The sequence below is a fragment of the Rhipicephalus microplus genome, chromosome 2 (genome assembly GCF_043290135.1).
Source record: "Rhipicephalus microplus isolate Deutch F79 chromosome 2, USDA_Rmic, whole genome shotgun sequence".
Classification (NCBI taxonomy): Eukaryota; Metazoa; Arthropoda; class Arachnida; order Ixodida; family Ixodidae; genus Rhipicephalus; species Rhipicephalus microplus.
The window spans coordinates 208,614,110-208,635,560 of record NC_134701.1 but is presented as its reverse complement, the minus strand read 5'-3'; the positions used below and the strand labels follow the sequence as shown (position 1 = coordinate 208,635,560).

At 44.4% G+C, this 21,451-nt stretch overlaps 1 protein-coding gene across 2 annotated transcripts in view; it reads right to left on the bottom strand.

Moving 5' to 3' along the window:
- Nucleotides 1-4,851: 4,851 nt before the first annotated feature.
- The window catches only part of LOC119169586 (uncharacterized), a 49,634-nt gene continuing 33,034 nt past the window's right edge, over nucleotides 4,852-21,451 (bottom strand). For both annotated transcript variants that reach the window (XM_075884684.1, XM_075884689.1), the window contains exons 9-10: nucleotides 20,751-20,881; nucleotides 4,852-5,326 (exon numbers count right to left, since the gene is read on the bottom strand). In XM_075884684.1, the coding sequence (XP_075740799.1) occupies nucleotides 5,287-5,326; nucleotides 20,751-20,881 (171 nt within the window). In that variant the 3' untranslated portion in view covers nucleotides 4,852-5,286. The remainder of the gene's footprint in view (nucleotides 5,327-20,750; nucleotides 20,882-21,451) is intronic.

Sequence of the window (21,451 nt, the reverse complement as noted above, 5' to 3'; positions counted from 1 at the left end):
AAATAGATACAAGGGACTGGACACGACAAACGTGGTGCGAGCTTTTCTGACTATAGACGAGAATGCATTGCCGCCTATTCGTTTCGCGAAGGCCGGCCAAACATATTGCCGTCTCCGGAATAGGGCGTACGTCGTGGCCAATACGCCGATCGAAACGGATATATGACTTGGCGCTTGTGGTATGACAGGAGGTGAGCGCGAAACAAGCGCTCAAAGGGAAAAGACTCCGAACGATGGAGACTACGGAAACACGTATATAGGCTGATTGAGTATCGGTGTTTTGACTTCCCTACATGACAGATATGCTGCGACGAGGCTTATGTTGTTCTCGACGACGCTCACGAGCAGGTATAGGCTTTAGGTAACGTTCTATTTCAGATGCGATTATTTTCAAGTCGATAGGCATTGTAAGTTTTCATGACATTTATGAGAAGATAAAAGATGTTTATAGGTTGTTTAATGAACCTTATTTCTAACGAAGTTTGTACTAACTAAGCATTTGTGCATTTAAACCTGAGCCTTTCTGTTGTGCATTCAGCAAAACCTGTGAATATTCGGTGCTCAGCACTGTTAGCCGAATGGAAGTGAAGTTTCAGATGCCAAATAGGCGAAACATATGAAAATATAATTTAAAGCGTTTACACGTGTTAAATGCTGCGTGACAACAGTAACTACGAAACAGTTCATTTACGAGCTTTCATCTGTTGTCTGTCCGTTACTGGCAATAGGAATATTCATATATTTTTTTCTTAATACATATAGTGTTTGAGGGCATGACCGAGAAAGACCAGAGATATGGGCATATAGTGGAAAAAAGGAAGGACGGAAGTTTGAAGGGGTCATCATAGTATGCACGTACAGTTGTCATGGCTTACGCATCGAATAACTTGCGTACAATATGTGCATGAGGAATAACTCATTCATTGTAAATGATGCTGACGAACTAGCGAGGAGGTCAGTGCAGTGAAGGACTGATATGCGCCAGAAGCCCTCGTTCAACGCATAGACTCGCTCACAGAGTCCTCGTTTGGAATTTCGCTTTCCAAATATTTTCAAAAGGGCATTTATTATTGTCAACTACTCGTGTCGTCCGCAGTCGGTATTTACACGTGTCTTCACTCCCTGTTTGTTTGTTTCGAAGTCGCCCAGCTTCCTAGGTTTTCTGTAAATAAGGGCAGTAAACAGGGTTTGTGAAACTTCATAAGAACAATTGCAATCTCTGAGATATTTATACGTACGTCTTCTCTTTCTAAATAAGCGAAGCGCGACAAAATCCTAAATAGGTTGCATTGTCAGAAAAATAAAGATATCCTCCAGCATCTTTTCTGATTACATTTGTACAATGAAGGAATGGGTTCCAATAGAGCCGCGCAGTGTGGTGGTTCGGGACCCTCATACCCGGACAACCTAGACACAGATGAGAAACGCTTATCGACTTGACACAACACTGCGAACAGCCAGACACTACAAGCAGCATTTACGTCCTAAACCTGACGCTCCTAAACGTACAGAATCCCGAGTATTGGGGCGTCCCGAAGTCTAAGTTCGTCCGACGTCACTCACATGCACCACGGGGATGTCGACGACACACGAACAAAGAGGCATGTTTACGACCAAGTCGAACCAGCGTGCACGATGAGGTCATGCGAGGCTGCTGGAGCAGACGTTGTACTGCTCGTTCAGGAACACGCCAGGCCACGTTGCGCCGGACGTAGCACAGAGGCCACGCTTTCAGCTCCGGGTTGCGATGGACCCGCTCGTACGTGGCATCACGACCACGGTCACCGCCGGTTGTGCCGGACCTGCTCGGACGTTGCACCGAGACCACGATCTCCGCCACTGGAGTGGGATCCGCTGCTCGCCCAGGCTGCTCACTCGTTCACAGCGGGAACAGCACTGCTATGCCGGGTCAGGAACACTCGCTCGTCCTCAGGCCACGCCAAGCTCATCCTGGCTAGCCTGTGGCACCAGCTCTGTCCTCTTCGGTCCCCCAGGTCGAACAACTGCTGTCGCCAGCTGCCACGTTTTCCAGCAAGTCGAAGTCCGCCAGCTCACGTGTGCCACGTTTTTTTCTGTTTACGCGCACACTTTGGTCGTCCTCGGTATTTTCACTTTTGGTTTTGTTGGCACTCTTACCACATTTCATCCAACTATCAGTACGCTGTGCCCCGGAAAACTTCAGTGTTACGTGACAAAGCGGAACAAAATAATATTAAAGGCGATCATTGCAGACATCACAATACTAACATTGCGAACATTATGTCACTAGAACACTGTGAGTCGATTGTTCGGAGCACTCTGGCATGAGTGGTCAAATAAGCTCCTCGCATGTTTGAACACTGTTGGCTTTGACACAATCTACACACTGCGCATTTTTCAAATTAGGCGCGGACAGACTACTTGGTCTGATATTGATACACGTGCCTACACTCAGCACACATAACACAAGGTTTACACCACCGATGTCTCGTCGTCATTTGGTCCACTTCGTACAGTGACGACCCCACACCATGCATCAACCAGTACTCGTCATTAGGTGTTGTCACGTTGCTTGTACGTCTTGAATCTGTGTCGCGCGTAGCGACTCTGGCAAACTTGTGGCTGCAACGGTAGCAAAAGTGGCGATGGTGACTGCTGCACAGGGCCACAGACGCTCTTAGTGCCATCGCTGTGGAGTATGAAAAGCCCCGGCTGAGTTCAAATGGGGCGGCCGCTACTGCGTCGCTTGAAGTGGGCATGCTTCCTGGCTCGCAAACGTGGTAGTACCCTGGGCGTCATGTTCACGGCTGACCATGCCTCAACATGTGGGGTAGGCAGGTTGCGGAAACATGTCAAATTCAATTGCAAATAATGCCACGGCTAGGAAGATAGCTTCGAAGGTATCTTGAATGTGACGTTCCTTCCCATCTCATAACCCATGACGTCTATCTATCGCTCTCTGTCTCAGATGCACCGCTGTCACTAGGTCCGGGTGTAGATGCACGAGGTCGATTCACATCGTGATTTACGGTGACCTAATGTCGTCGCCTATCCCGATGAACTTGAGACGCCTTAGGCGTCATGCTCTCGATGTCTGTGCGTGGACTTGGATTCTTCCCTGTTGTCCGTTTCGGCCATGATGTCCAGTGACAAAGCACCTTCGATGTTTCTAAGCACACAATCGTAAAATGAGTCACACAGGCAGTGCGCAAGAACTTCTCTTTTGAAAATTTACGCATCGAAAAATACTACCGCTTCCGGTAGGTAGTGTACCTTCCAGTCAGGAAACAGTACTGGCCGATACCTTCCGGGTAACGTTTCCTTCGGCTCTAATGCCAGTCGCTGTATGACTGTGTAGCAGCCAGCGTCGCACAGTACTGTAAAAGGGCGTTTATTCAGGAAGCTTTTCACAACGGGCATATTCTCAGTTTTGGAAGATAAAACACTTCGGCTGACCACAGTGTTTGCCACAGGGATCCTTTGTCCATCCTAAAAAACGACTTGATCGGTGTTCGTTGCAGACTTTCTCTTGTTCCACCCCACTGATACCACGCGAGATGTTTCGCACCTGTCATGTGAACTCGTGGAATACTTGCCACCACTCTGACCATGCAGAGAGGAACATGCTTCCGTGCGTGACCAGCATTGAGCTGTGCGATGTCCCGTCTTGTCACATAGGGAGCAGCGATACGAGCGCTTAGCTGTCTTCCTCACTCTATTTTCTTCTTAATATCCGATTATTCGTCTTCTCAATAAGCTCATCCTTTGAATTAGAAAGGGTCTGCGCTTCCACAACGCTGTCTGTGATCTCAGACACCGTCCTTAGCATCTGGAATTTCCTCTCCTTGAGAAAAACTAAAGGTGCCGGGGAACAGCCTTTCATAAACTGTTCGTGGAGGACCAGTTCCATCAAACCCGTATAACATGTTTCTGTCTGGCTCATTTGAAATCAAGGCTAAAAACGATCGGCAAATCGTGCAGCGTACTGCAGGCCGGCCTTCAATGTTTCCGTTTGTGGAATTTCTCCCGATACTCTTCTGCAGTGTACCGAAAACGCTGCATTAGTGCCTCCCTTAATTAGTCGTAAGCAGTGTTAAAAGTTTTAGAACTGCGTGCGATATTGCTCTTTCAAAATACGATATGCACCAAAATGGAATAAAAAAATGCTTAGATGGACATATCGTAAAGCCAACCCATGTGGAGTGGAAAGAGTTTACGCTAGATGAAATAGCGACGATGAAGAATTACGGCTTGGGATTTTGTAATAGATTGGAGCGATTGACGACCCTCTCGTAACACAGCTCCCATTGTAGGACGCCTTGTCTAAAAATATTACTCATATTAACGAGATTCTATTCACGAAAAGAACCCTGCCTGGGGCTGCCACGATGTTTGAAGCAGTGGCGATGTTCGGGGGTAGAATGCCGGGCCGACACGCAGGGGACCCCTGTTCGAATCTTTGTGTCATCGTTTTATAATCACTCAGTTTTTTTTCTTATTTTGTGCGATAGTGACAAACACCAGTGGTGGCGGACAACTACAGCGCACGTGACCCTTGTTATCTCATAACAGCTTTCGCTTTGAATTCTGAAATGGAATCATTTTAACTTAAACAATGAACACGAGGGCGGTGTGAAGGACTGAGGCTCCTGGTGCCCACGAGAGTCCTGGGTAAAAATATTGTCAGGTACTTAATCAGTCTGGTTCACCATATGTAGCACAAAATAGGGGTTTAATATTCACACACGTGTTGGGAAAATGTGCGCCAATCAAGCGAACAGCATAACTAGATGTATAAAGAAGTGCAAAATGACTACTAAATGTGAAAGAAAACAACAAAACAAACTTAATCTGAAAGAAAACAACAAAACAATCAGAAACATTAGATTTATTGACAGGGTTTTAATTAGGTCAATTTTCTAAAACGAAGGTATTGTCATTTATCATGAGCCAGTTTGCGTACTAATATTGCACTCCAATGCGATCAAAATCGATGCCTGAATTATCAATCTCTGAAGCTGACGCCGGTTGTAGCATATTAATTTCGGTCGGGTAACAAAATAAATTGGCGTCAGTAATAGCAATTCATTAAATAAAAAGTTGCTCTACAAAAGTATTGACTGGAATGACGATGAATTTTCACCACAAGCCTAAACGCGGGTTCCCTTTTGAACCAAAGGAAATGATACTCCTCCGGTTCATCTTTTTGAAAAAAAAATTCTTGCGCATAGATCAGCGTGGAATATTTTCGTTGACTTGCAGGCCTTTGTGATCACCACCGCTCAAGTATGGCACCGACGCCAGAAGCTATCCCATACTTGAGAACTCGGGACCGAGTGGATGCGCCCTGCAAAGAATATGACAAGCATTCATAAATTGTAAGATATGTGGTAACTGAAGCATCTATGTATTTATTGCAAATGCTTTGTTTTCTGCGAAGAAAACAACCCTAATGTTTACTTCAAAAACACCCAAAACAAGCTTTCCTCGTGACTTCCTTCCGAACATACGCCATGTACGTAGCCAAGAGGGGAGGCGGGGAAGGTTCAATTCCCTTCCTAAATTTTTAATTTAGCTTTTGTATGTGTACGCTGAAACATAAAAACACGCACACGAACAGTCAAGTGTTTAAAGTGTGGACTTTCTGGCTACGCTCCTGACATAGATAGTCCGAAAGAATGGCCACGTTTCTACTGGGTATTTCTCAACGTGTGTTGTGAAGTCACTTTCTAAGGCGGAAGGCATACGTTTCTCGTTGTGTGTACCCTTGAGATAAACAGGGTGGGTAAATAAATGTCACTAGAACAAACGTATCCTTCGCCGTTGATGACGTCATATTGGCGTAAGAGAACCCAGAAATCTCGTAAACCATGACTTGGCATGGTCACATCAATAGATGACATCATGTCCTGGTATTGAAAAAATGCTCATTAGATGGTGATCGGTTGGCGGTGTAAGCGATACAGTTACAAAGAGTGTTAAGCGAAATGCCAAAGAGGTGGGAAAAATGTATTGGACAGCAGTGATGGAAAGAATGTGGGATGTAGGTTAAAACCAAAAGGGTAAAAACAAAATGAGCAAGTGTACACGTTGCGATAATTCAAGTGGATTCATTAAAGAGAAATGCACTAGCGCGGGGAAAGTAACGAAATCACGGAGCATGTTTATTTCAATGTGAAGAACCTGATTTGACTTTAGCCTACATAAACCCTCAAGGCCCCACCGTGGAGGTCTAGTGGCTAAGGTACTTGGCTGCCGACCCGCAGGTCGCGGGATCGAATCCCGGCTGCAGCGGCTGCATTTCCGATGGAGGCGGAAATGTTGTAGGCCCACGTGCTCAGATTTGGGCGCACGTTAAAGAACCCCAGGGGGTGGAAATTTCTGCATCCTTCCACTACGGCGTCTCTCATAATCATATGGTGGTTTTGGGACGTTAAACCCCACGTATCAATCAATCATGAACCCTCAGGTTTTAGGGGTTTTAGGGACAACATTGCAAAGGTAAACAAATCGTCGATAGGGAAAGATGACTGGGGAATTGCTGGCGGGCAGCTAGGCAATTAAGAAAAAAAAATAAAAAATTGACTTTGTTCTGCCCTTAAAAAATTTTAAGGCTTGTCTTTAGGATGAGAACCTTTTTATTCCGGACGTAATTATGACATAACACAATCACAAAAGTATAATAATAATAATAATAATAATAATAATAATAATAATAATAATAATAATAATAATAATAATAATAATAATAATAATAATAATAATAATAATAATAATAATAATAATAATGTAACATCTTCCCAAAGGGAACCCTGATGGGATGTTAAGCAGCGGAGTTGCACACTGACAAGATCGGCGTTTTTGACTCGCGAATCGTCGGTGTCGTTGGTCTTCCGCTGCCGACGCTTGCATTCGGCTTCCCTGGCTCACGCCTCATCGGTGTTGCAGGCGCGAGGTCACCATTCGCGAACTAGATCGACTCTCTTGACCCTCGTAACGCCGGCGACGGCCGGGCTAGGCGAAATCGCTTCGGCGTATGTTTCGGCGGGCGAAGGAGCTTTTCTTAATGCCCCTAAAACTTCGTGAATTAGCGACTTACGTGGGTATTCACACGCCTCGTCTCTTTTCCCCTCCTCCGACCTCTCAGAGGCCGGCACCGCGTCGGTATTGGCCAGATGCCGTCACGTGGGATCACTAGCCGTGTTCGTTTGTTTACAATCGCTCGCGACTGTCATCTTTGCTCTGGAGGCCTGGACTCCTTGGGGCGCAGCGCATCTGTTTTGACGCATATGAACTTGTCGTTCCATGCGCGCTGTGCTGTGAAATACTTTTCACCAAAGATTAACGTCGCGGTTCGTTGCCGTGAGTGGTTGTTGCGCCTTCTGCTACAAGTCAGTTAATTGTGCAGGACGTGGCGATCTCTCACCCCTGTTTTTTTTTTTGTCCACAATACATGCTTACACGTTCGGCTTGTTATGCGCCTACTGGTTCGAGTTCGCGGTACTGGTTTGTGCGCTTATAATGTACGTGGAAAGACGCTCGAAATTGTGAATACAGAACATCAGAGGTTTCGCGTTGCTGTTTTGAATAAACAAAACTGAAGTGCAGGAACTTGAATTGAGATTGGTACTCTCTGTTGTATTTTAGTGCGTGCTCGTATATTTCAGAGCAAATTGCTCTTCGTGGCTATTTTACGTTGAGCGATCAGCCGGGAACACGCGATGAAACGGCATGCAGCTATGCAAAGCGTGCGTGCTTTCGAGCTATTGGACGCATGCATCGTTTAGGAACATCACACATACGTGTTATTTCACGTGATAGCTTATTTGCTATGTCGTATCGTATTTCGTATATTCACAAGTGGAGCTCTCGCGAAGTATTCGCGTATGGTGACACGCTAGTTCATTCATACGCTAGCTAATTCTTTAGGCGATAGAGTTCATATGTGAGATACGTCCACAAGGTGCACTTCTGAAATATGATTCGTGCATCTAGACACTTCACGATACAACCACAGCTGTTCGAATGTATCAACTGTGCGCCTTGCGACACATTTTTAGGTTTTATATGCTTCACCAAACGCTAAAATTGGCCGTCGGCGACATGCGTAGACAGCGTCAACGCGAGTTGTTGCTTTCATCGAATGACAGTCACTGTGAATGCTCTCTGCCCATATTGCGTACCCTATACACGGTGAAGCTTGCACCACCAATGCACTGAGTAAGGAAAGACAGTCGCACTGACCCTTAGTGCCCTATCGCGCTAGCTAACAGAAAGATTGGTCATAGGAGCTGCACATGAAGGTTTGAGCGATGTTATTACACTATAAAGCTTATTCGGAGACGCACTAAACGATCGACCAAGAAAAAATTGGTGTTCTAACTAACGTCACATTTTTTGTTTAAGAACATTCGCAAAGTACACATGCGCACAAAGTTAACATCCAGTAACTGCGATGCCGAGTGACTCGATCAAGGCCTAATCACAAGTACGCGTTGCGCGTGGCACTAAATAGAGCTTATATGGGCTAACGCTACACTCATTAAGATAACTTTAGGATGAGTTAGACGACTGGCGCGAATGCTCTTAGCGCGCTCCCTGCCGAACAAGTGCTCTCTTCGCGAAAGGGCGTCTGCTACGCAGGAGCAATGCAGGTGGCGCCACGTTAGGAAAGATTGTGAAGGAGAGGAGACCGAGAAGAAACGCGAGCGGAGGAGGAGTGTGTCGCTACTTTACGAAGCTCTAGGGGCTTTAGCTTTGCTTTCCGGTGTCCTCTCCATCGCACACAAAGAAGCCGAAAGTGTTCACTCGATGTGCGCTCGCACATTGCGAGTTGTGGAGAGGGTGAATCGAGATGGGTGACACGCGGCAAGCGTGAGGTGGGCGAGTAAGAGAGTGACGTCACCGCCCACTATGAGGCAAGGCGTGACCTACTTGGCACCGCCCCAACACCTGCGGCAAGGGGAGCGCGGTAAGGCGCATTAGCACGAAAACATGGAAGGATAGCGTTACACAGTCTATAGTAAAAGAGCTGCTTCGCATCTAATAATGGCCACAATAAACCCATGCTTAGGATGTAAAAACAGCGCAAAAACATAGACAAGGACAGAGGAAGAGACGACACCACGCTGTCCCGTCCTTGTCTATATTTTTTGCGCTGTTTTTACATCCCAAGCATGAACCAACAACTAGCCCAACTTTCGCTATTATCATAATGAACCCATGAGCTTGGTGAAGCGCAGGTCACCGACCCGTCTCAAACGGGTCGGTGACCTGCGCTCACCGGCCCACCCACAGTCACAAAAAAAAAACTCGCATGCTTATAACTCGAAGGCACAAACGACCTTCCTTTTTATGTTCTCGATTGACTGCATTGATCACCCCGCTGTCACAAGATTGATATATGAGTTTTCACGTCTTCGCAATGCTTATGACTCGTCAATTGAGAAGAAATGTCACCTTCAGTGATGTCGCGTCGATCATTCACATCTTTCTGTGATCGACGACGAGCAAAAAGTCGAAATTACCCCGTGCCTGCTCAGAAAATCATGTTAGGACGCTGCCAATGAATTCTGAAAATGCCCTACAAATAGAGTAATTGCCGTAAGATTACTATACGAGCCTTTTTTTTTAACCGCGCTACCCACGCACACATACCAAGATTTACAAGCGCACCATATGTATCTCTCGCACACGTTAGCCGGTGCTCCTTGCTGACGGGGTTGCCCCAACGTCTGGAAGTTATCACCAAGCATTGCCTCGCCACACAATCGAGCACTGATTGGGAGCGACTTCACGACGATGCAGTTAACACCCCGGAATTCTTTCGATGCCGTTAGGGTGCCTTGATGCGGCCGACAAACTCTGGCTCCGCCAGCATCGAGGAGCTGCCCTTGACCAGGTTGTGCACTTTCTCTTTGCGTGGTGTACGCCGTGTGACGGATTGTTGTCAAAATAGTGCACCTTCTACATGCATCAACAGCGTGTTTCCGCCACCTACTGTGCTTCCAGTGAAAAGACGCCGACTATTAAAAATGCTTATATAAGTAAGGAAATCAGAGAGCACAAAAACGCTTCAATAAATCGCAGAAAAGGAATGACGTAGACGGTGGAGTGTTGTGCCTCCGTGGAGCGATACACACCAGCGAGGAGCAGAACGCCTTCGCTCGTTGACGGCTCAGGCTACGAGTTTCTGCCTCCCACGTTCTTAAGGCTTCCCGTGTCACTGGTAAACGCCCACCGCGCCGTTTTTCTCCTCAATGGACAATTTTCCGAGTGTCATTTTGAGTATTATTGCTAACTATGCATTTCCGCCGTTAATAATACATATGCCATATAATGGAAAAAAGTATATTTCAAAAGAAAGAGCGCACCTGTGGAAAATTAGAAACGTTTTTCACTGATTACACCCTACAGCTTCCGTAATTAAGCAATTGAGTAATGAGAGTGCAGCCGAGAGCAACCACAGCGACGAATATTGACACCAGCTCTCAGGATTTGACGTTTTCTTATTGCATCGACTCCCATTGCCTTCCACGGTACTTATTTTACTCGCGTAGGTATATAGTTTTCATTAGGCTACGTGTATCACATGAGCACGAATTATTTCACATCAGTGGTTAAAAAGTAAGTGAATCCGATGTGGAACTGCCTCTCAGCTGAGTTTACTCAGGCCGAGCTGTGCAGCTATCATCTCTGCCCGTAGGCTAAGAATGAGTAGGCCTAATTTGCTGGTAAGCTTGGAAAAGAGAACCAAACAAAGTTGCCAATGCCAATCAGCCGCTACAGTGTTGAGCGAAGGCAAACAAAACAATAGTATGTTATCTCTATAGCTTAAAGCGTAAATTATCTCTAATTGAAAAACCGCTAAAGGTAACGTTGACTCTGCTCTAAGAGTCAATCACACTGTGACTACAAGATCATTAGGGTGAAAACGAAAGCATGCGCATTACTTAGCCCCAATTTTCACATCTCATTCCGCACAATCCGCGCGTGGTCCAATATTGGCCATTAGTGAAGTAATATAGGGGACTACAGTTCTGAAATTGTCCATTTGCATTCATGATAACAGAATATTTTACAGAAAGCCCGTCCTAAGGACGCCCCGTTTTTGTTTTTTTTTTAATAACAGAAATGTTGTATTGAAAGCTACAGAGTCATGCTGGGCTAAGGACAACAGTATCGCTTTCTTTAAGAATACCGAGATAACGTGCTCGTAATAACGAAGTGCGCTGTATGCGGTGATACAGCAGATTAAGATACGGAGTCTCCGTGAAACGAAGTCTGCTGTTCTTAATTTACAGAAATGCCTCTGTCACCGATTAACCAACAACTTCTACTGTAAACTGAGACTATTTTCAGAGTATAATGAGTTCGAAGCATATGAGATGACTGACGTCTTAGCTATCGCTTTAAAATCTTGGTATGAATATGTCAAGTGCCAATGAAAGTAAACTTTCCAAAGTACATTATTTTTTCGTCGCAATCTTTCAGTGATGTAATAACCTTGCTGCATAATCTAAATTGGAATTTTGACTCTTAAGACTACACTGTGTAATTAGTGTAATAAAAAGTGTAGAATAAAGGGGCAGGTGCATTATGATCTACTCGCATGCGGGCACTATGTAGGCGCGGCCGCTGACAAAGGTCATTACGTATCACGCTATAGCTGTAAGCACAAAATGCCTTGCAGATTAGGGAGTCATTACGGCAGCGTCAGCGGCCGCTAATGACCTTGGTGATTTGCATTATGGGCAAATGATGGAAACAAAAATAGACGGATCGCTCTACATACGTTGTGAATGGTGACAATGTTTATGGAGAGTTAAAATGCCTTCATATATAGTTATACAATGGTGCATCCAAGTTTTCTTCCCGTTTTATGATGTTCAACGAACGCTCAGGTTTTCAACGCTCGTTACCCAATTTAGTTTCTTCGCTGCTACAACTTTTTTCTGCTGCGTTGAATTATTCCTAGCTCTACTCACCCTATGGCCTATGATTTCCCTTCGTGTCACTTTCCACACTATCTACAGCCTCGGCTGGCCTCACTATAACTCGTACCATTCCCTCCGTAGCACTAGTGCGCGGGACATCAAAGATGTAATGTTTTCTAAAACAAACAATATCTATAAGCGAGCGTGCGTGCGCCTTCGAATGTGGGTGAAGCTGGTGCCCGAGAAGCAGCTTGGCCTTTATATATATATATAGGTCGTTGGTCACTGAAAATACAAAAGAAAATAAATCTTGCGTATACAGTAGAAAATTCGAAGTTCGGATAAACATTGTTAACGTTGTGCTTTCCTACGTTTATTGTATTAAACTGATAAACTACCGGAGAAGCAGTACCAGTTCTGCGTATACATTTCTGCATATGTGGGATATCATGAGGCGGAATAAGCGTGCACTATGCCAACTGTCTTTTTTGACCACAAAGCTTCACGCCGGCATGAAATACAGAGTTTTGATTCACGCCGTGTGGGTGGTCAACGTTGCGCAATAGAATATTCCTGTCAGCATTAGGTGAGGCTGCACTTGTTATTGGGTGCTGCTTTGGTGGATATTATTGCCTCACTGTCCGTACTTTTTACAGTAATGAACAATGGAGGCGGCACTGAGTACCTTAGAATGAAAAAGATGCAAGCGGCCCCTGTTTTTTTTTTCGTGGCTTATTCATTGCCAAGCAATGTAAAAGGTTCTTACTAAATTCTACAATGTTATGGCGTCTACAATAAGTAGCCGAAAAAAGGCGGCAAGCGACCACTTATGAAACACAAGTACAGCAATTTTGGTTTTGATAAAATTCTGAAGCTTATATTGCGAAAATTTATCATGATTTTATTAGACGTCAACCGTTCAGCTTTTCAGAATGTCATTCAGTAAACATTGAGCCACCTTTAATAAAAAAGAGTACGTCGTCATCTCTTTGCTTTTTTTTATTGTGACTGTCAATCGCAGAAAGGCAAGAATAGTCAGATTCACTGGAGCTATGAGGTATATGGATCTATTGTAAGGTATAGTGCGCAGGTAGAGAATGAACGCTCCGCATAAAGATTTCTAAAGCTCCTCTGCATCTGGTTTCAACATTTTATTGCGAAGCATTGCATGAGAATTGCTCCTCAACGTCACGCAAATTCGTTTCGATATTGGAGGTTTTTCGATTCGGATCAGTCAACAATTTTTTTGCGCATTAACGCTTAGAAAGTAGTGACTATCATATCTGTGAAAAAGATCTAAACAACTACTGCAGCTAATTCCAGTAGACCTTACAGCGTGCAGAGTTTCACCTACTTCAAGATGAGAAATAACTCCTCACCAGCGCAGAATGATCAGCAAAGTCACAGCAATAATGCAAGAGTGGTTTATCTAGAGTCCTTTTTTAAGCAATCTTGTGGAAAGTACTACGCTGCATATCACCCATTGCTTTATAAATGTGCATAACTTTTGTGAAGACAATAAGTACCAACTACGCTGTGCATCTTTCGCGACAAAGCGTGGAATACAGCACACACCTTAAAGGCAATCTGTACAACTTGTTGATGTTGCCCCTGGTGAAGTATCGTGGCCGCGTCTTTTGTGATGAGCTGAAAGCGTTCTACGACCCCCTCTTTAAACAATTTACGTTGTCCGACCATTGGCCACATTACTCTTCTAAGGCACTATTACACCTGTTAACCCAATCATTTTCCCAAAATGATGCGTATGCATGCAGTGTTTCCGAAAGAGTTTCAAGCAGTGGCCGGACTCCTTGGCAGAATACTGGGCGAGCACGCCAGGTTTGATTGATAATCTATCCTAAGTTTGTTATTTATTTCATTAGGCTAACATTAGCTTCTGCAGGTTAACTGTAGCTAGTGTGCAGGATTGGCGAAACATTACGGTATCCATGCAGAACTCGCATGCGCACAATCATCGGTGAACAACTCGATGTAGACTGTATACCAATGAAAATGTAGTTTAAAATTTACAACAGCAACACTTATCCGAACAATGAACCTTGTCTGTCTAAGAGCCCATAAAATTGCACTATGGGCACTGTTGACTGTGAGAGTAAGAGGCATTTAATTATATACAAAACTCCTATTTTGCTACGTGTAAACAGCGCAGTCAGTGCGCACACTGGTCCACCTGTATTGCAAATATAAAAAAACCCTCCCCTCTCTTCCCCCCTTAAAGAAAGAAAATTGCGTCAAACCTATACTTAGAATGTAAAAGTGGGCTTCTTGATTAATTTAGCGTATTGCAGCGCATACCAAAATGAGATCACTCGAAACACAAGGTATACACATGCACCGATTTAATTGCGGGTACGTTGAGAGATTCATTTTTTTTTATTTTCCTGTACTGTCATTTGCTGTTTTGAAGGAATATTGTAGGGGTTGGTAAGTACCGCAACTACCGGCAATAGCAAAAACAAAGCCCCCCTTCCCTTGCCTCCTTTGCCAGATCAAGAGGAGTTACGTGGCTTCTTTCGTTTTCCGATAGGGCAAGAGTGCATGTGCTTTGGCGTCGTGAATAAATGAGCATTGTATCTGGTGCAAGTTGTGACTTGTCCGTTACGCTTCCATCCTTTCAAGGCTCGAATATTTTTTTATCGGCAGGACGAGAACCGATCATACATTGAACATGCTCTACATTGATAAAGAGTAAAATATATGTTTAATGGTGTAAGCACAAGGTTGTTTCTAGAAAGCAGGGGGGGGGGGGGCACGTTCTTGACCAATGTGAACTGTCATTTTGTGCTTTGCGTGTTCCATAGCAAAAACACATTTTCAGAGCGGCGTGCGCCCGGTGTGCCACCCTGTAGTTCCGTATGCATGTCCACACTATATCTTCGTCAGTATTGGACAGAATGGTGCATTCTGCGAATGCTAACATCCAATAAATATTACTAAAACACGCTACATTATCTACGAAGAATTTGTCGGAAATAAGATTTTTTATCTTCAAGAAATTTATGGTAGTACGAGTGTTCTTTTACTAAATCTTGTCCCGAGAGTTTAACGGTTATTTTTAAATGGCTGGCACGAATCTGGCAATCAAGCAAAAGCGCTATCATTTGAACAGCTTTCCAAAATAACTGAAGCTGTGTAGGAGCAACCGAGAAGCGACATTAATCCGTACTTCTTCCTTCCCACAGAGAAGCTATTTTTTTTCGAGTATCCTACATTGCTGCACTGCAAAAGTGGAAAATTTTTATTGCATGCTTGGTGCGTTCGTTTATGCTGCCACGCGAAAGCCCAGCGAGTGATCTGGCTTATATAGAATTGTATCGTAGAGTAATCATGCTTGAAATATGGTTTCGTTAAGAATAATTTTTCTGGCATTAAACAAATGTGGGAGAGAAATGAGTGGACGCACGTTTGGCACAGTACAGCTTGTGGGCATCTCGCATTTGTTAACTGCATTTCAGAGGATACTTTTCAGTGTAAAAAATACATCACCACACCAACAAGAGCAATGAACACGCTGTGTTTTGGGGACTCCTTTAATAAAGACGCGAACATTACTCGGTGCTTTTAACAGTAGGTGAGCGCTCCGTCAGGTAGTGAATTATCTACTGTAGGGTACGTTGGAAATATAACTACAATACCGGCCACTCTATGTTTCTGCGTTTCATTGTATCTTCTTCGTGTGTTCCGTTGCCCCGGCAGCGCCATGCTCGGAATGTGGAACTCAACTAGGGCCTCATCTTCCAGCTTTCCAGGTGTCAGGGTAAATGTCCTCAGTGGGCTTCCATGATTTGTTTCTGTATGTTAGCGGTAGAACGGTAATCACAATATATATTTTTAATACTTTTACTCCCGTTGTGATTACCGTAATGGACACAAATTTCTAAGCAGATGAGTGCTTGCCGCCGCCATCCGCAATGGGCACCATCTCGGCCATTAACGACAGAATGACCTGCTGGCTAACGAGGAACTCGGAATGAGCTTTCGGTATGTACACCGACACTGCTTCTTTGTAACTTCTTAGTGCGCTGTTTTTCGGCACACTCTTACAATCGGACACAACAGAAGCGTGCTTCTTAAGCCACCTGTACTTACTTTTCCATTTGCAAAAGCTACAGAGCCAACGCTGAATATCTATTTCGTTAATGCAGGCGAAAGGTAGCATCGTTGTCTGTAATGTGCGTTATTATACTGGCGGCGTGATTTGCGCCACGAATAACGCTGCGAGGTGCCCAGTTATGTCATTGCAACTGGTTTGAACGATTACGAGCATGAATTACCAGAGTCACACGCGTATTGTCACCACGGGTTGTGAGATTTTCATGGCATGCTCTAGAGGACGACTCTTCAGTGCCTTTAGTTTAATGCAAAATGCAGAGTCTTTTAATGCATTGTGAACTCGCATGTCTAAATAAATAAATTGGCTGCTAATGGGGTAAAACGGGAGAAGGTCGCAACTTTGTGACTTAAATGCTGAGGATAATTATTAGTTATATTCCACTAGATATTTCTTTAACATCGCTGCAAATTATCTGAAATAATACCCCGACAGGTAATACTAAAGATCATGATTTATCCCGTGTGGTAGCTCAAACTGTTAACACACGTTTGTCATGTTTTTTAACGTCAGAGTTCCTAAGCTCAACGTCACGTTTTAGTTAACGTCAACAACTTTTCAAAAAGAACGTTTTCTTTAACACCGATATATCCGATGATCAATGCTCTATGGGGCGCCTTTTCGTCTCGTACCTTCATAGTCAAGTAGTCAGTGGCTGCAATCCAGTAAGGGAATTTTCATTGAAGATAATACTCAAACTTCCCGTCAAAACTTTTTTCGGGGCAATATATCAAGATATCCCCCTCCCCCCTTTCTTCCTTAACTCTGTCTTGGATCGATAAATAATTAGCTGCGTGTGAATGCTATAGTGCACTGTGCAATGAAGTATGTTTTAGTAGACTAGAGTATTAACGTGAGCAGGCACAGGGCTCACACCAATGAAGAAGTTAAGAACAGCGACCTAAGATCAAGGGAAAATGTACTGCTTCCACAGACTCAGAGCACCAAAAGGCGCAGGACTGCGCAGAATGCGCAGCATAGTCGCAGTGAAAGCTGGAAGGGAAGCCTTTATAGATGTTCCTTTAAACACTCTTGGCACAACTACATGTACTCTTGCATGTCACCCAATGTGCTATGATTATTTTTCAAGTACACGAGCATTAACTTTAAGCCATTACTCGTTAATCTGTGGGAAAGTGCGGCAGTGATACAAATATGTAAGAAGTTATGAACAGTTGGTTGATGCGTTGGCTGATGACGATTGAAGGCCGAGTCCTTTGTGTTGCGTTAAGCGACCCACTGGTTACATCATTCGCATTGTGTGACGCGTGGTCGTTATATGACTCCACTACAACGCCATATTGAAGGCGTCAACATGAACTAAGAAAAAATATACCGACATCTTCTAAAAGAAAACCGTTATGGGATGCGAAGCAGCAGCGTTGCGTACGCACGCGATCGGCTTTCTTGACTCGTACCTCGTCGGTGTCGTTGGTCTTCCACTGCAGTCGCTTGAGTTCGGCTTCTCCGGCTCGCGCCTCGTGGGTATTGCAGGTGCGATGTCACCATTGGCGAGCGCGATCGACTCTGCTAACCCTCACAACGCCGGCGACGGCCGCGTTAGGCCTACACTTCGGCAAACGTTTCGGGGGGCAAAGGAGCTTCGCTTTTCGGTGTGTCAGAGCATCGCAGATAAATGAGCCGAAAGAGTGTTCACTCGATGTGATCTCGAACGTTGCAATCGGCGGAGAGGGTGAAGTGAGAGAGAGGTGACACGCGGCGAGCGCACAGCAGGCGAGGAAGAGTGACGTCACCGCGCACTGCAAGGGAAGACGTGACCTACTTGACACCGCCCCAACACTTGCGGCGAGGGGAGCGCGATATGGCGCGTTGGCACGAAGACACGAACGGACAGCATTACAGGGGCATTTCAAATTGCTGCTTCACATCTAAAATATGGCTGATCTATCTTTTTAGAGTTCGGTATAACATGAAACTACTGCAATAAGTACTACAGCAAAAATTGCGATTTCATGCGAAGAACGACAAGCAGCTCGGAACGTACAGTGCGCACCTCATGCATGAAGCAAGCCCGCACGAAATTAGCATGCATGTATGGGCGTGGATAGACGACTATCTCAGCTCGACCTTTAAATGGCTTGCTGTTAGCAAGCTTGACAACGTACGCTTCGTGGCATAGCGACTTGTGTCGCGCGCTGCTAAGTGAGAGGTCGTCGATTCGACGCTCTGCTGAGAAAATCTTTCTTGCCGTTTTTTTTCCTTTGCCATCTGTCAATTTGTATTTTACTACGTCACATTCTTGAAGGAAATATGTCAACAAAGCTGTGGTGGACCCCGGTATTAAAATATAGTGTTAAAAAAATTTGTGTTGAGGTTCTCGGCAAACGAATCATGGAGTCCTCATGGGCTTCCTCGGCAACTAATACAAGTTAACTTGAGGTATTTGACCTAGCACGTTATATCGCACATGTTAACGTCATTTTTTTAAAAATTAACATTGCTTACGGTCTTTTTACGAAGGTGTTTGAAGAACTGGCAAATACTGGGCTCGAACAGAGTGGCCACAGGTATGAATCCTGTAAATTCAGGACATTTTTCTCATTTTGTATTTCTTATTTCGTGTGGTAGTAGTTACAGAAATGGGTGGTGGCGGCAGCAATGGTCGACAACTACGGTGCCAAAAGCGACCGTTCTTGTCATGCCATAACGACTCACAATGTGGTTTACTTTGCGAGCAGGACTCACTCGAACTATGACTCACCGAAATTTCCTTCCATGAGATTTACTCAAACCCAGGCTTAAGAATTTTACAACCCCATTCACTCATACACTAACCGAAGCATTGCTCAGCCGTACTCACTGATCATCAGACTCACGGCCTGACAAGAGTTTGAGCGAGCCCGAGCGAGACGACTCTTGATGGAGTTTGCAGACCTGTGCTGAATGAGGTGTGATGCAACACACGCCTGTGAAGCCTCATCATGTGTTAGCGTCGGCAGTGCAGTGGTCAGGTGAGGCGGAATCTATCATCGGGGATTTAGAAGTCGTTAGTTTGACTGCCACGCACAACAAGATAACGAAAATTTTCATGTATTTTTTTTGTCTTCCTAATTACACTGACGTACTTTCCCTGGCAGGAATTTTTCAGTCAAGTTTTGGTGGACCCCGGCATATAGCACTTTGTTGCTAAGGAAAAAGCCACCAGTCTACGTTGTTACGGTGGTTGGCAAGCGAAGCCATGCCATGATCTGAACCATTGATTGATTGATTTATTTGATTGATTTGTGGGGTTTAACGTCCCAAAACCACCATTTGATTATGAGAGACGCCGTAGTGGAGGGCTCCGGAAATTTTGACCACCTGGGGTTCTTTAACGTGCACCCAAATCTGAGTACACGGGCCTACAACATTTCCGCCTCCATGATCTGAACCAATAAACCAGAATTATTCAACACGCAGCCCGAGACATTTCACCAGCGGCTCGGTTTGTAAATGACTCATCACCTCATATTTTTTTTATTTCTAAGTGACTAGTTCACGCGCTTTGAGCCCCCAACCAATTGCTGACCGTCGCAGAAAGAACCTCTTTGGGGAAGGCAAAAGACGTGTTTAAACTTTATAAATAATATGCGGTTCACCAGTGAAAGTTCTAATATTCTTTGGTTGTTCTTGCAATAGTTTATTGCATATTGCGAATAATATTTGAATAGCTTAAGTTAGACAAGCATGGCTTGCCTCAAATATTATTTTTTCGAGACACCCTATGCTATCACCACTTATCCAAACAACCCTGAAAGAAGAATTAGTTCAGAATCGGAGTTCTGACTTTAGTCATTCCGGAGATGAATAATGATATGTCTCTCGAATGCCACAGACGCCAACTGCTCTTCAGAACGGATACCCAAATATGAATTATGAGACATGCCTGCAGAATAGAAAACCGAGTTTTAGACCCCTGATATACATCAACGCACGCACGAACAGACATGAATAATGGCTGAGCCTCCTCTCGTCTGGTTTAGCTGGTGTACTGTACACAGGTGTGTAACACACCAGCTTGCTTTTCTTATGTCATTTCCCTCATCAGAATAGAAACACTTCTCAAAGTGGCCATAGCAGAATCGACAGAACTTCGCGAGCCTAGTTTTTACCTTTGATTACTTGACTTTAGGAACGTTCAGTTATTATAGGTCAAGAAAACTTGAAAATTTTATTCATTCTTTCATTCATTCACTTCTTACTGCTATTTTTCCCTTTACGAAGCTTATTTCTTTAACAAAGAGAATGCGTTTAGTTCATAGGCATTAATTTTATCTTATACATTTGATGAAATACAGTCTATTGCAGAGAAGTGATTTTTCGAAACCTTCGAAATCCAGTCGCATTCACTGTGGTGAATGTGTAGTATCTGAGGGCCAATACACTTACGACAATAGTAAACTTGTTATTCGAAAGCGTGAAACACTAGCAGCACAATCACATTCATGTGGCCTACGGTAGTTATCACGGACTACCAAGAAGTAGATAATCATGCTCTTGTTTTGATGTCAATATCTAACAATACTTTGGAAATAAGGTGGATAATTTGTAACAGTAGTTCGAGAACATGCAAATATGGCACTTTATTTGAATGCTGAAAGGCAGGTTGTCAGGTCAATACTGGCGACACGTATCGATTTCAAACGAATGACCTCCGAGACGTGATAGGAGAATCAGTATGGGTGACCAAAGAGCGCACTCACAGGCCCCTGCGGATCGCGCGTGCCTCTCGTCTCTTCCAAATGGCCATGCGACTCCGGATGGGCAGATGGTCGAAGTCCACAGAGGAGTCTTCATCGTCGGAATCGGCATCTGTTTCGGTCCAAGACCGAGCCTGAGCAGAGGAGGGAAAAATGACAACAATACATGACAATGCTATGACAGATGCGTTTCCCTGGTATAATTCCGGCACTTCACAACCCAAGCTTGGGAAGAGTCATGTTGCACAATATTAGCGCAAAGCGAAATATCATTTCCAACAGTCCAATCGTCCGTCCTAATCTGAATAATATAGATAGTTGAAACTGCCTTTCTAGGTCACTGCTTTCAGGAAAGCACGCTAAGCTGACAATTTATAAAAGTGCTTCGCCTCGCAACCCGAAACTATAGCCTAAGCGAATGGAGCGAACGTACAGAAATGTGTCGTGTAGCGGATGTACGCAAATAATCTATGTTAGCCACTTCTAACAAAACAAAGTCGGTAGCGATCACTCTTGCATAGAGGATGAAAAACAAGAGCACAGTCGGTCTTTGTGCGGACACACTGAAGTATCTTGTCACTTATGTTTAATGTAAAACGTCCTCTAAACAAATTCGGGCGTTTTCCAATTGATCGCGGAAAAACCATATCGCCTTGACCCCGACAATCCCATTTAAAACCTTCAAAAGCGAATGTGGCGAGCAC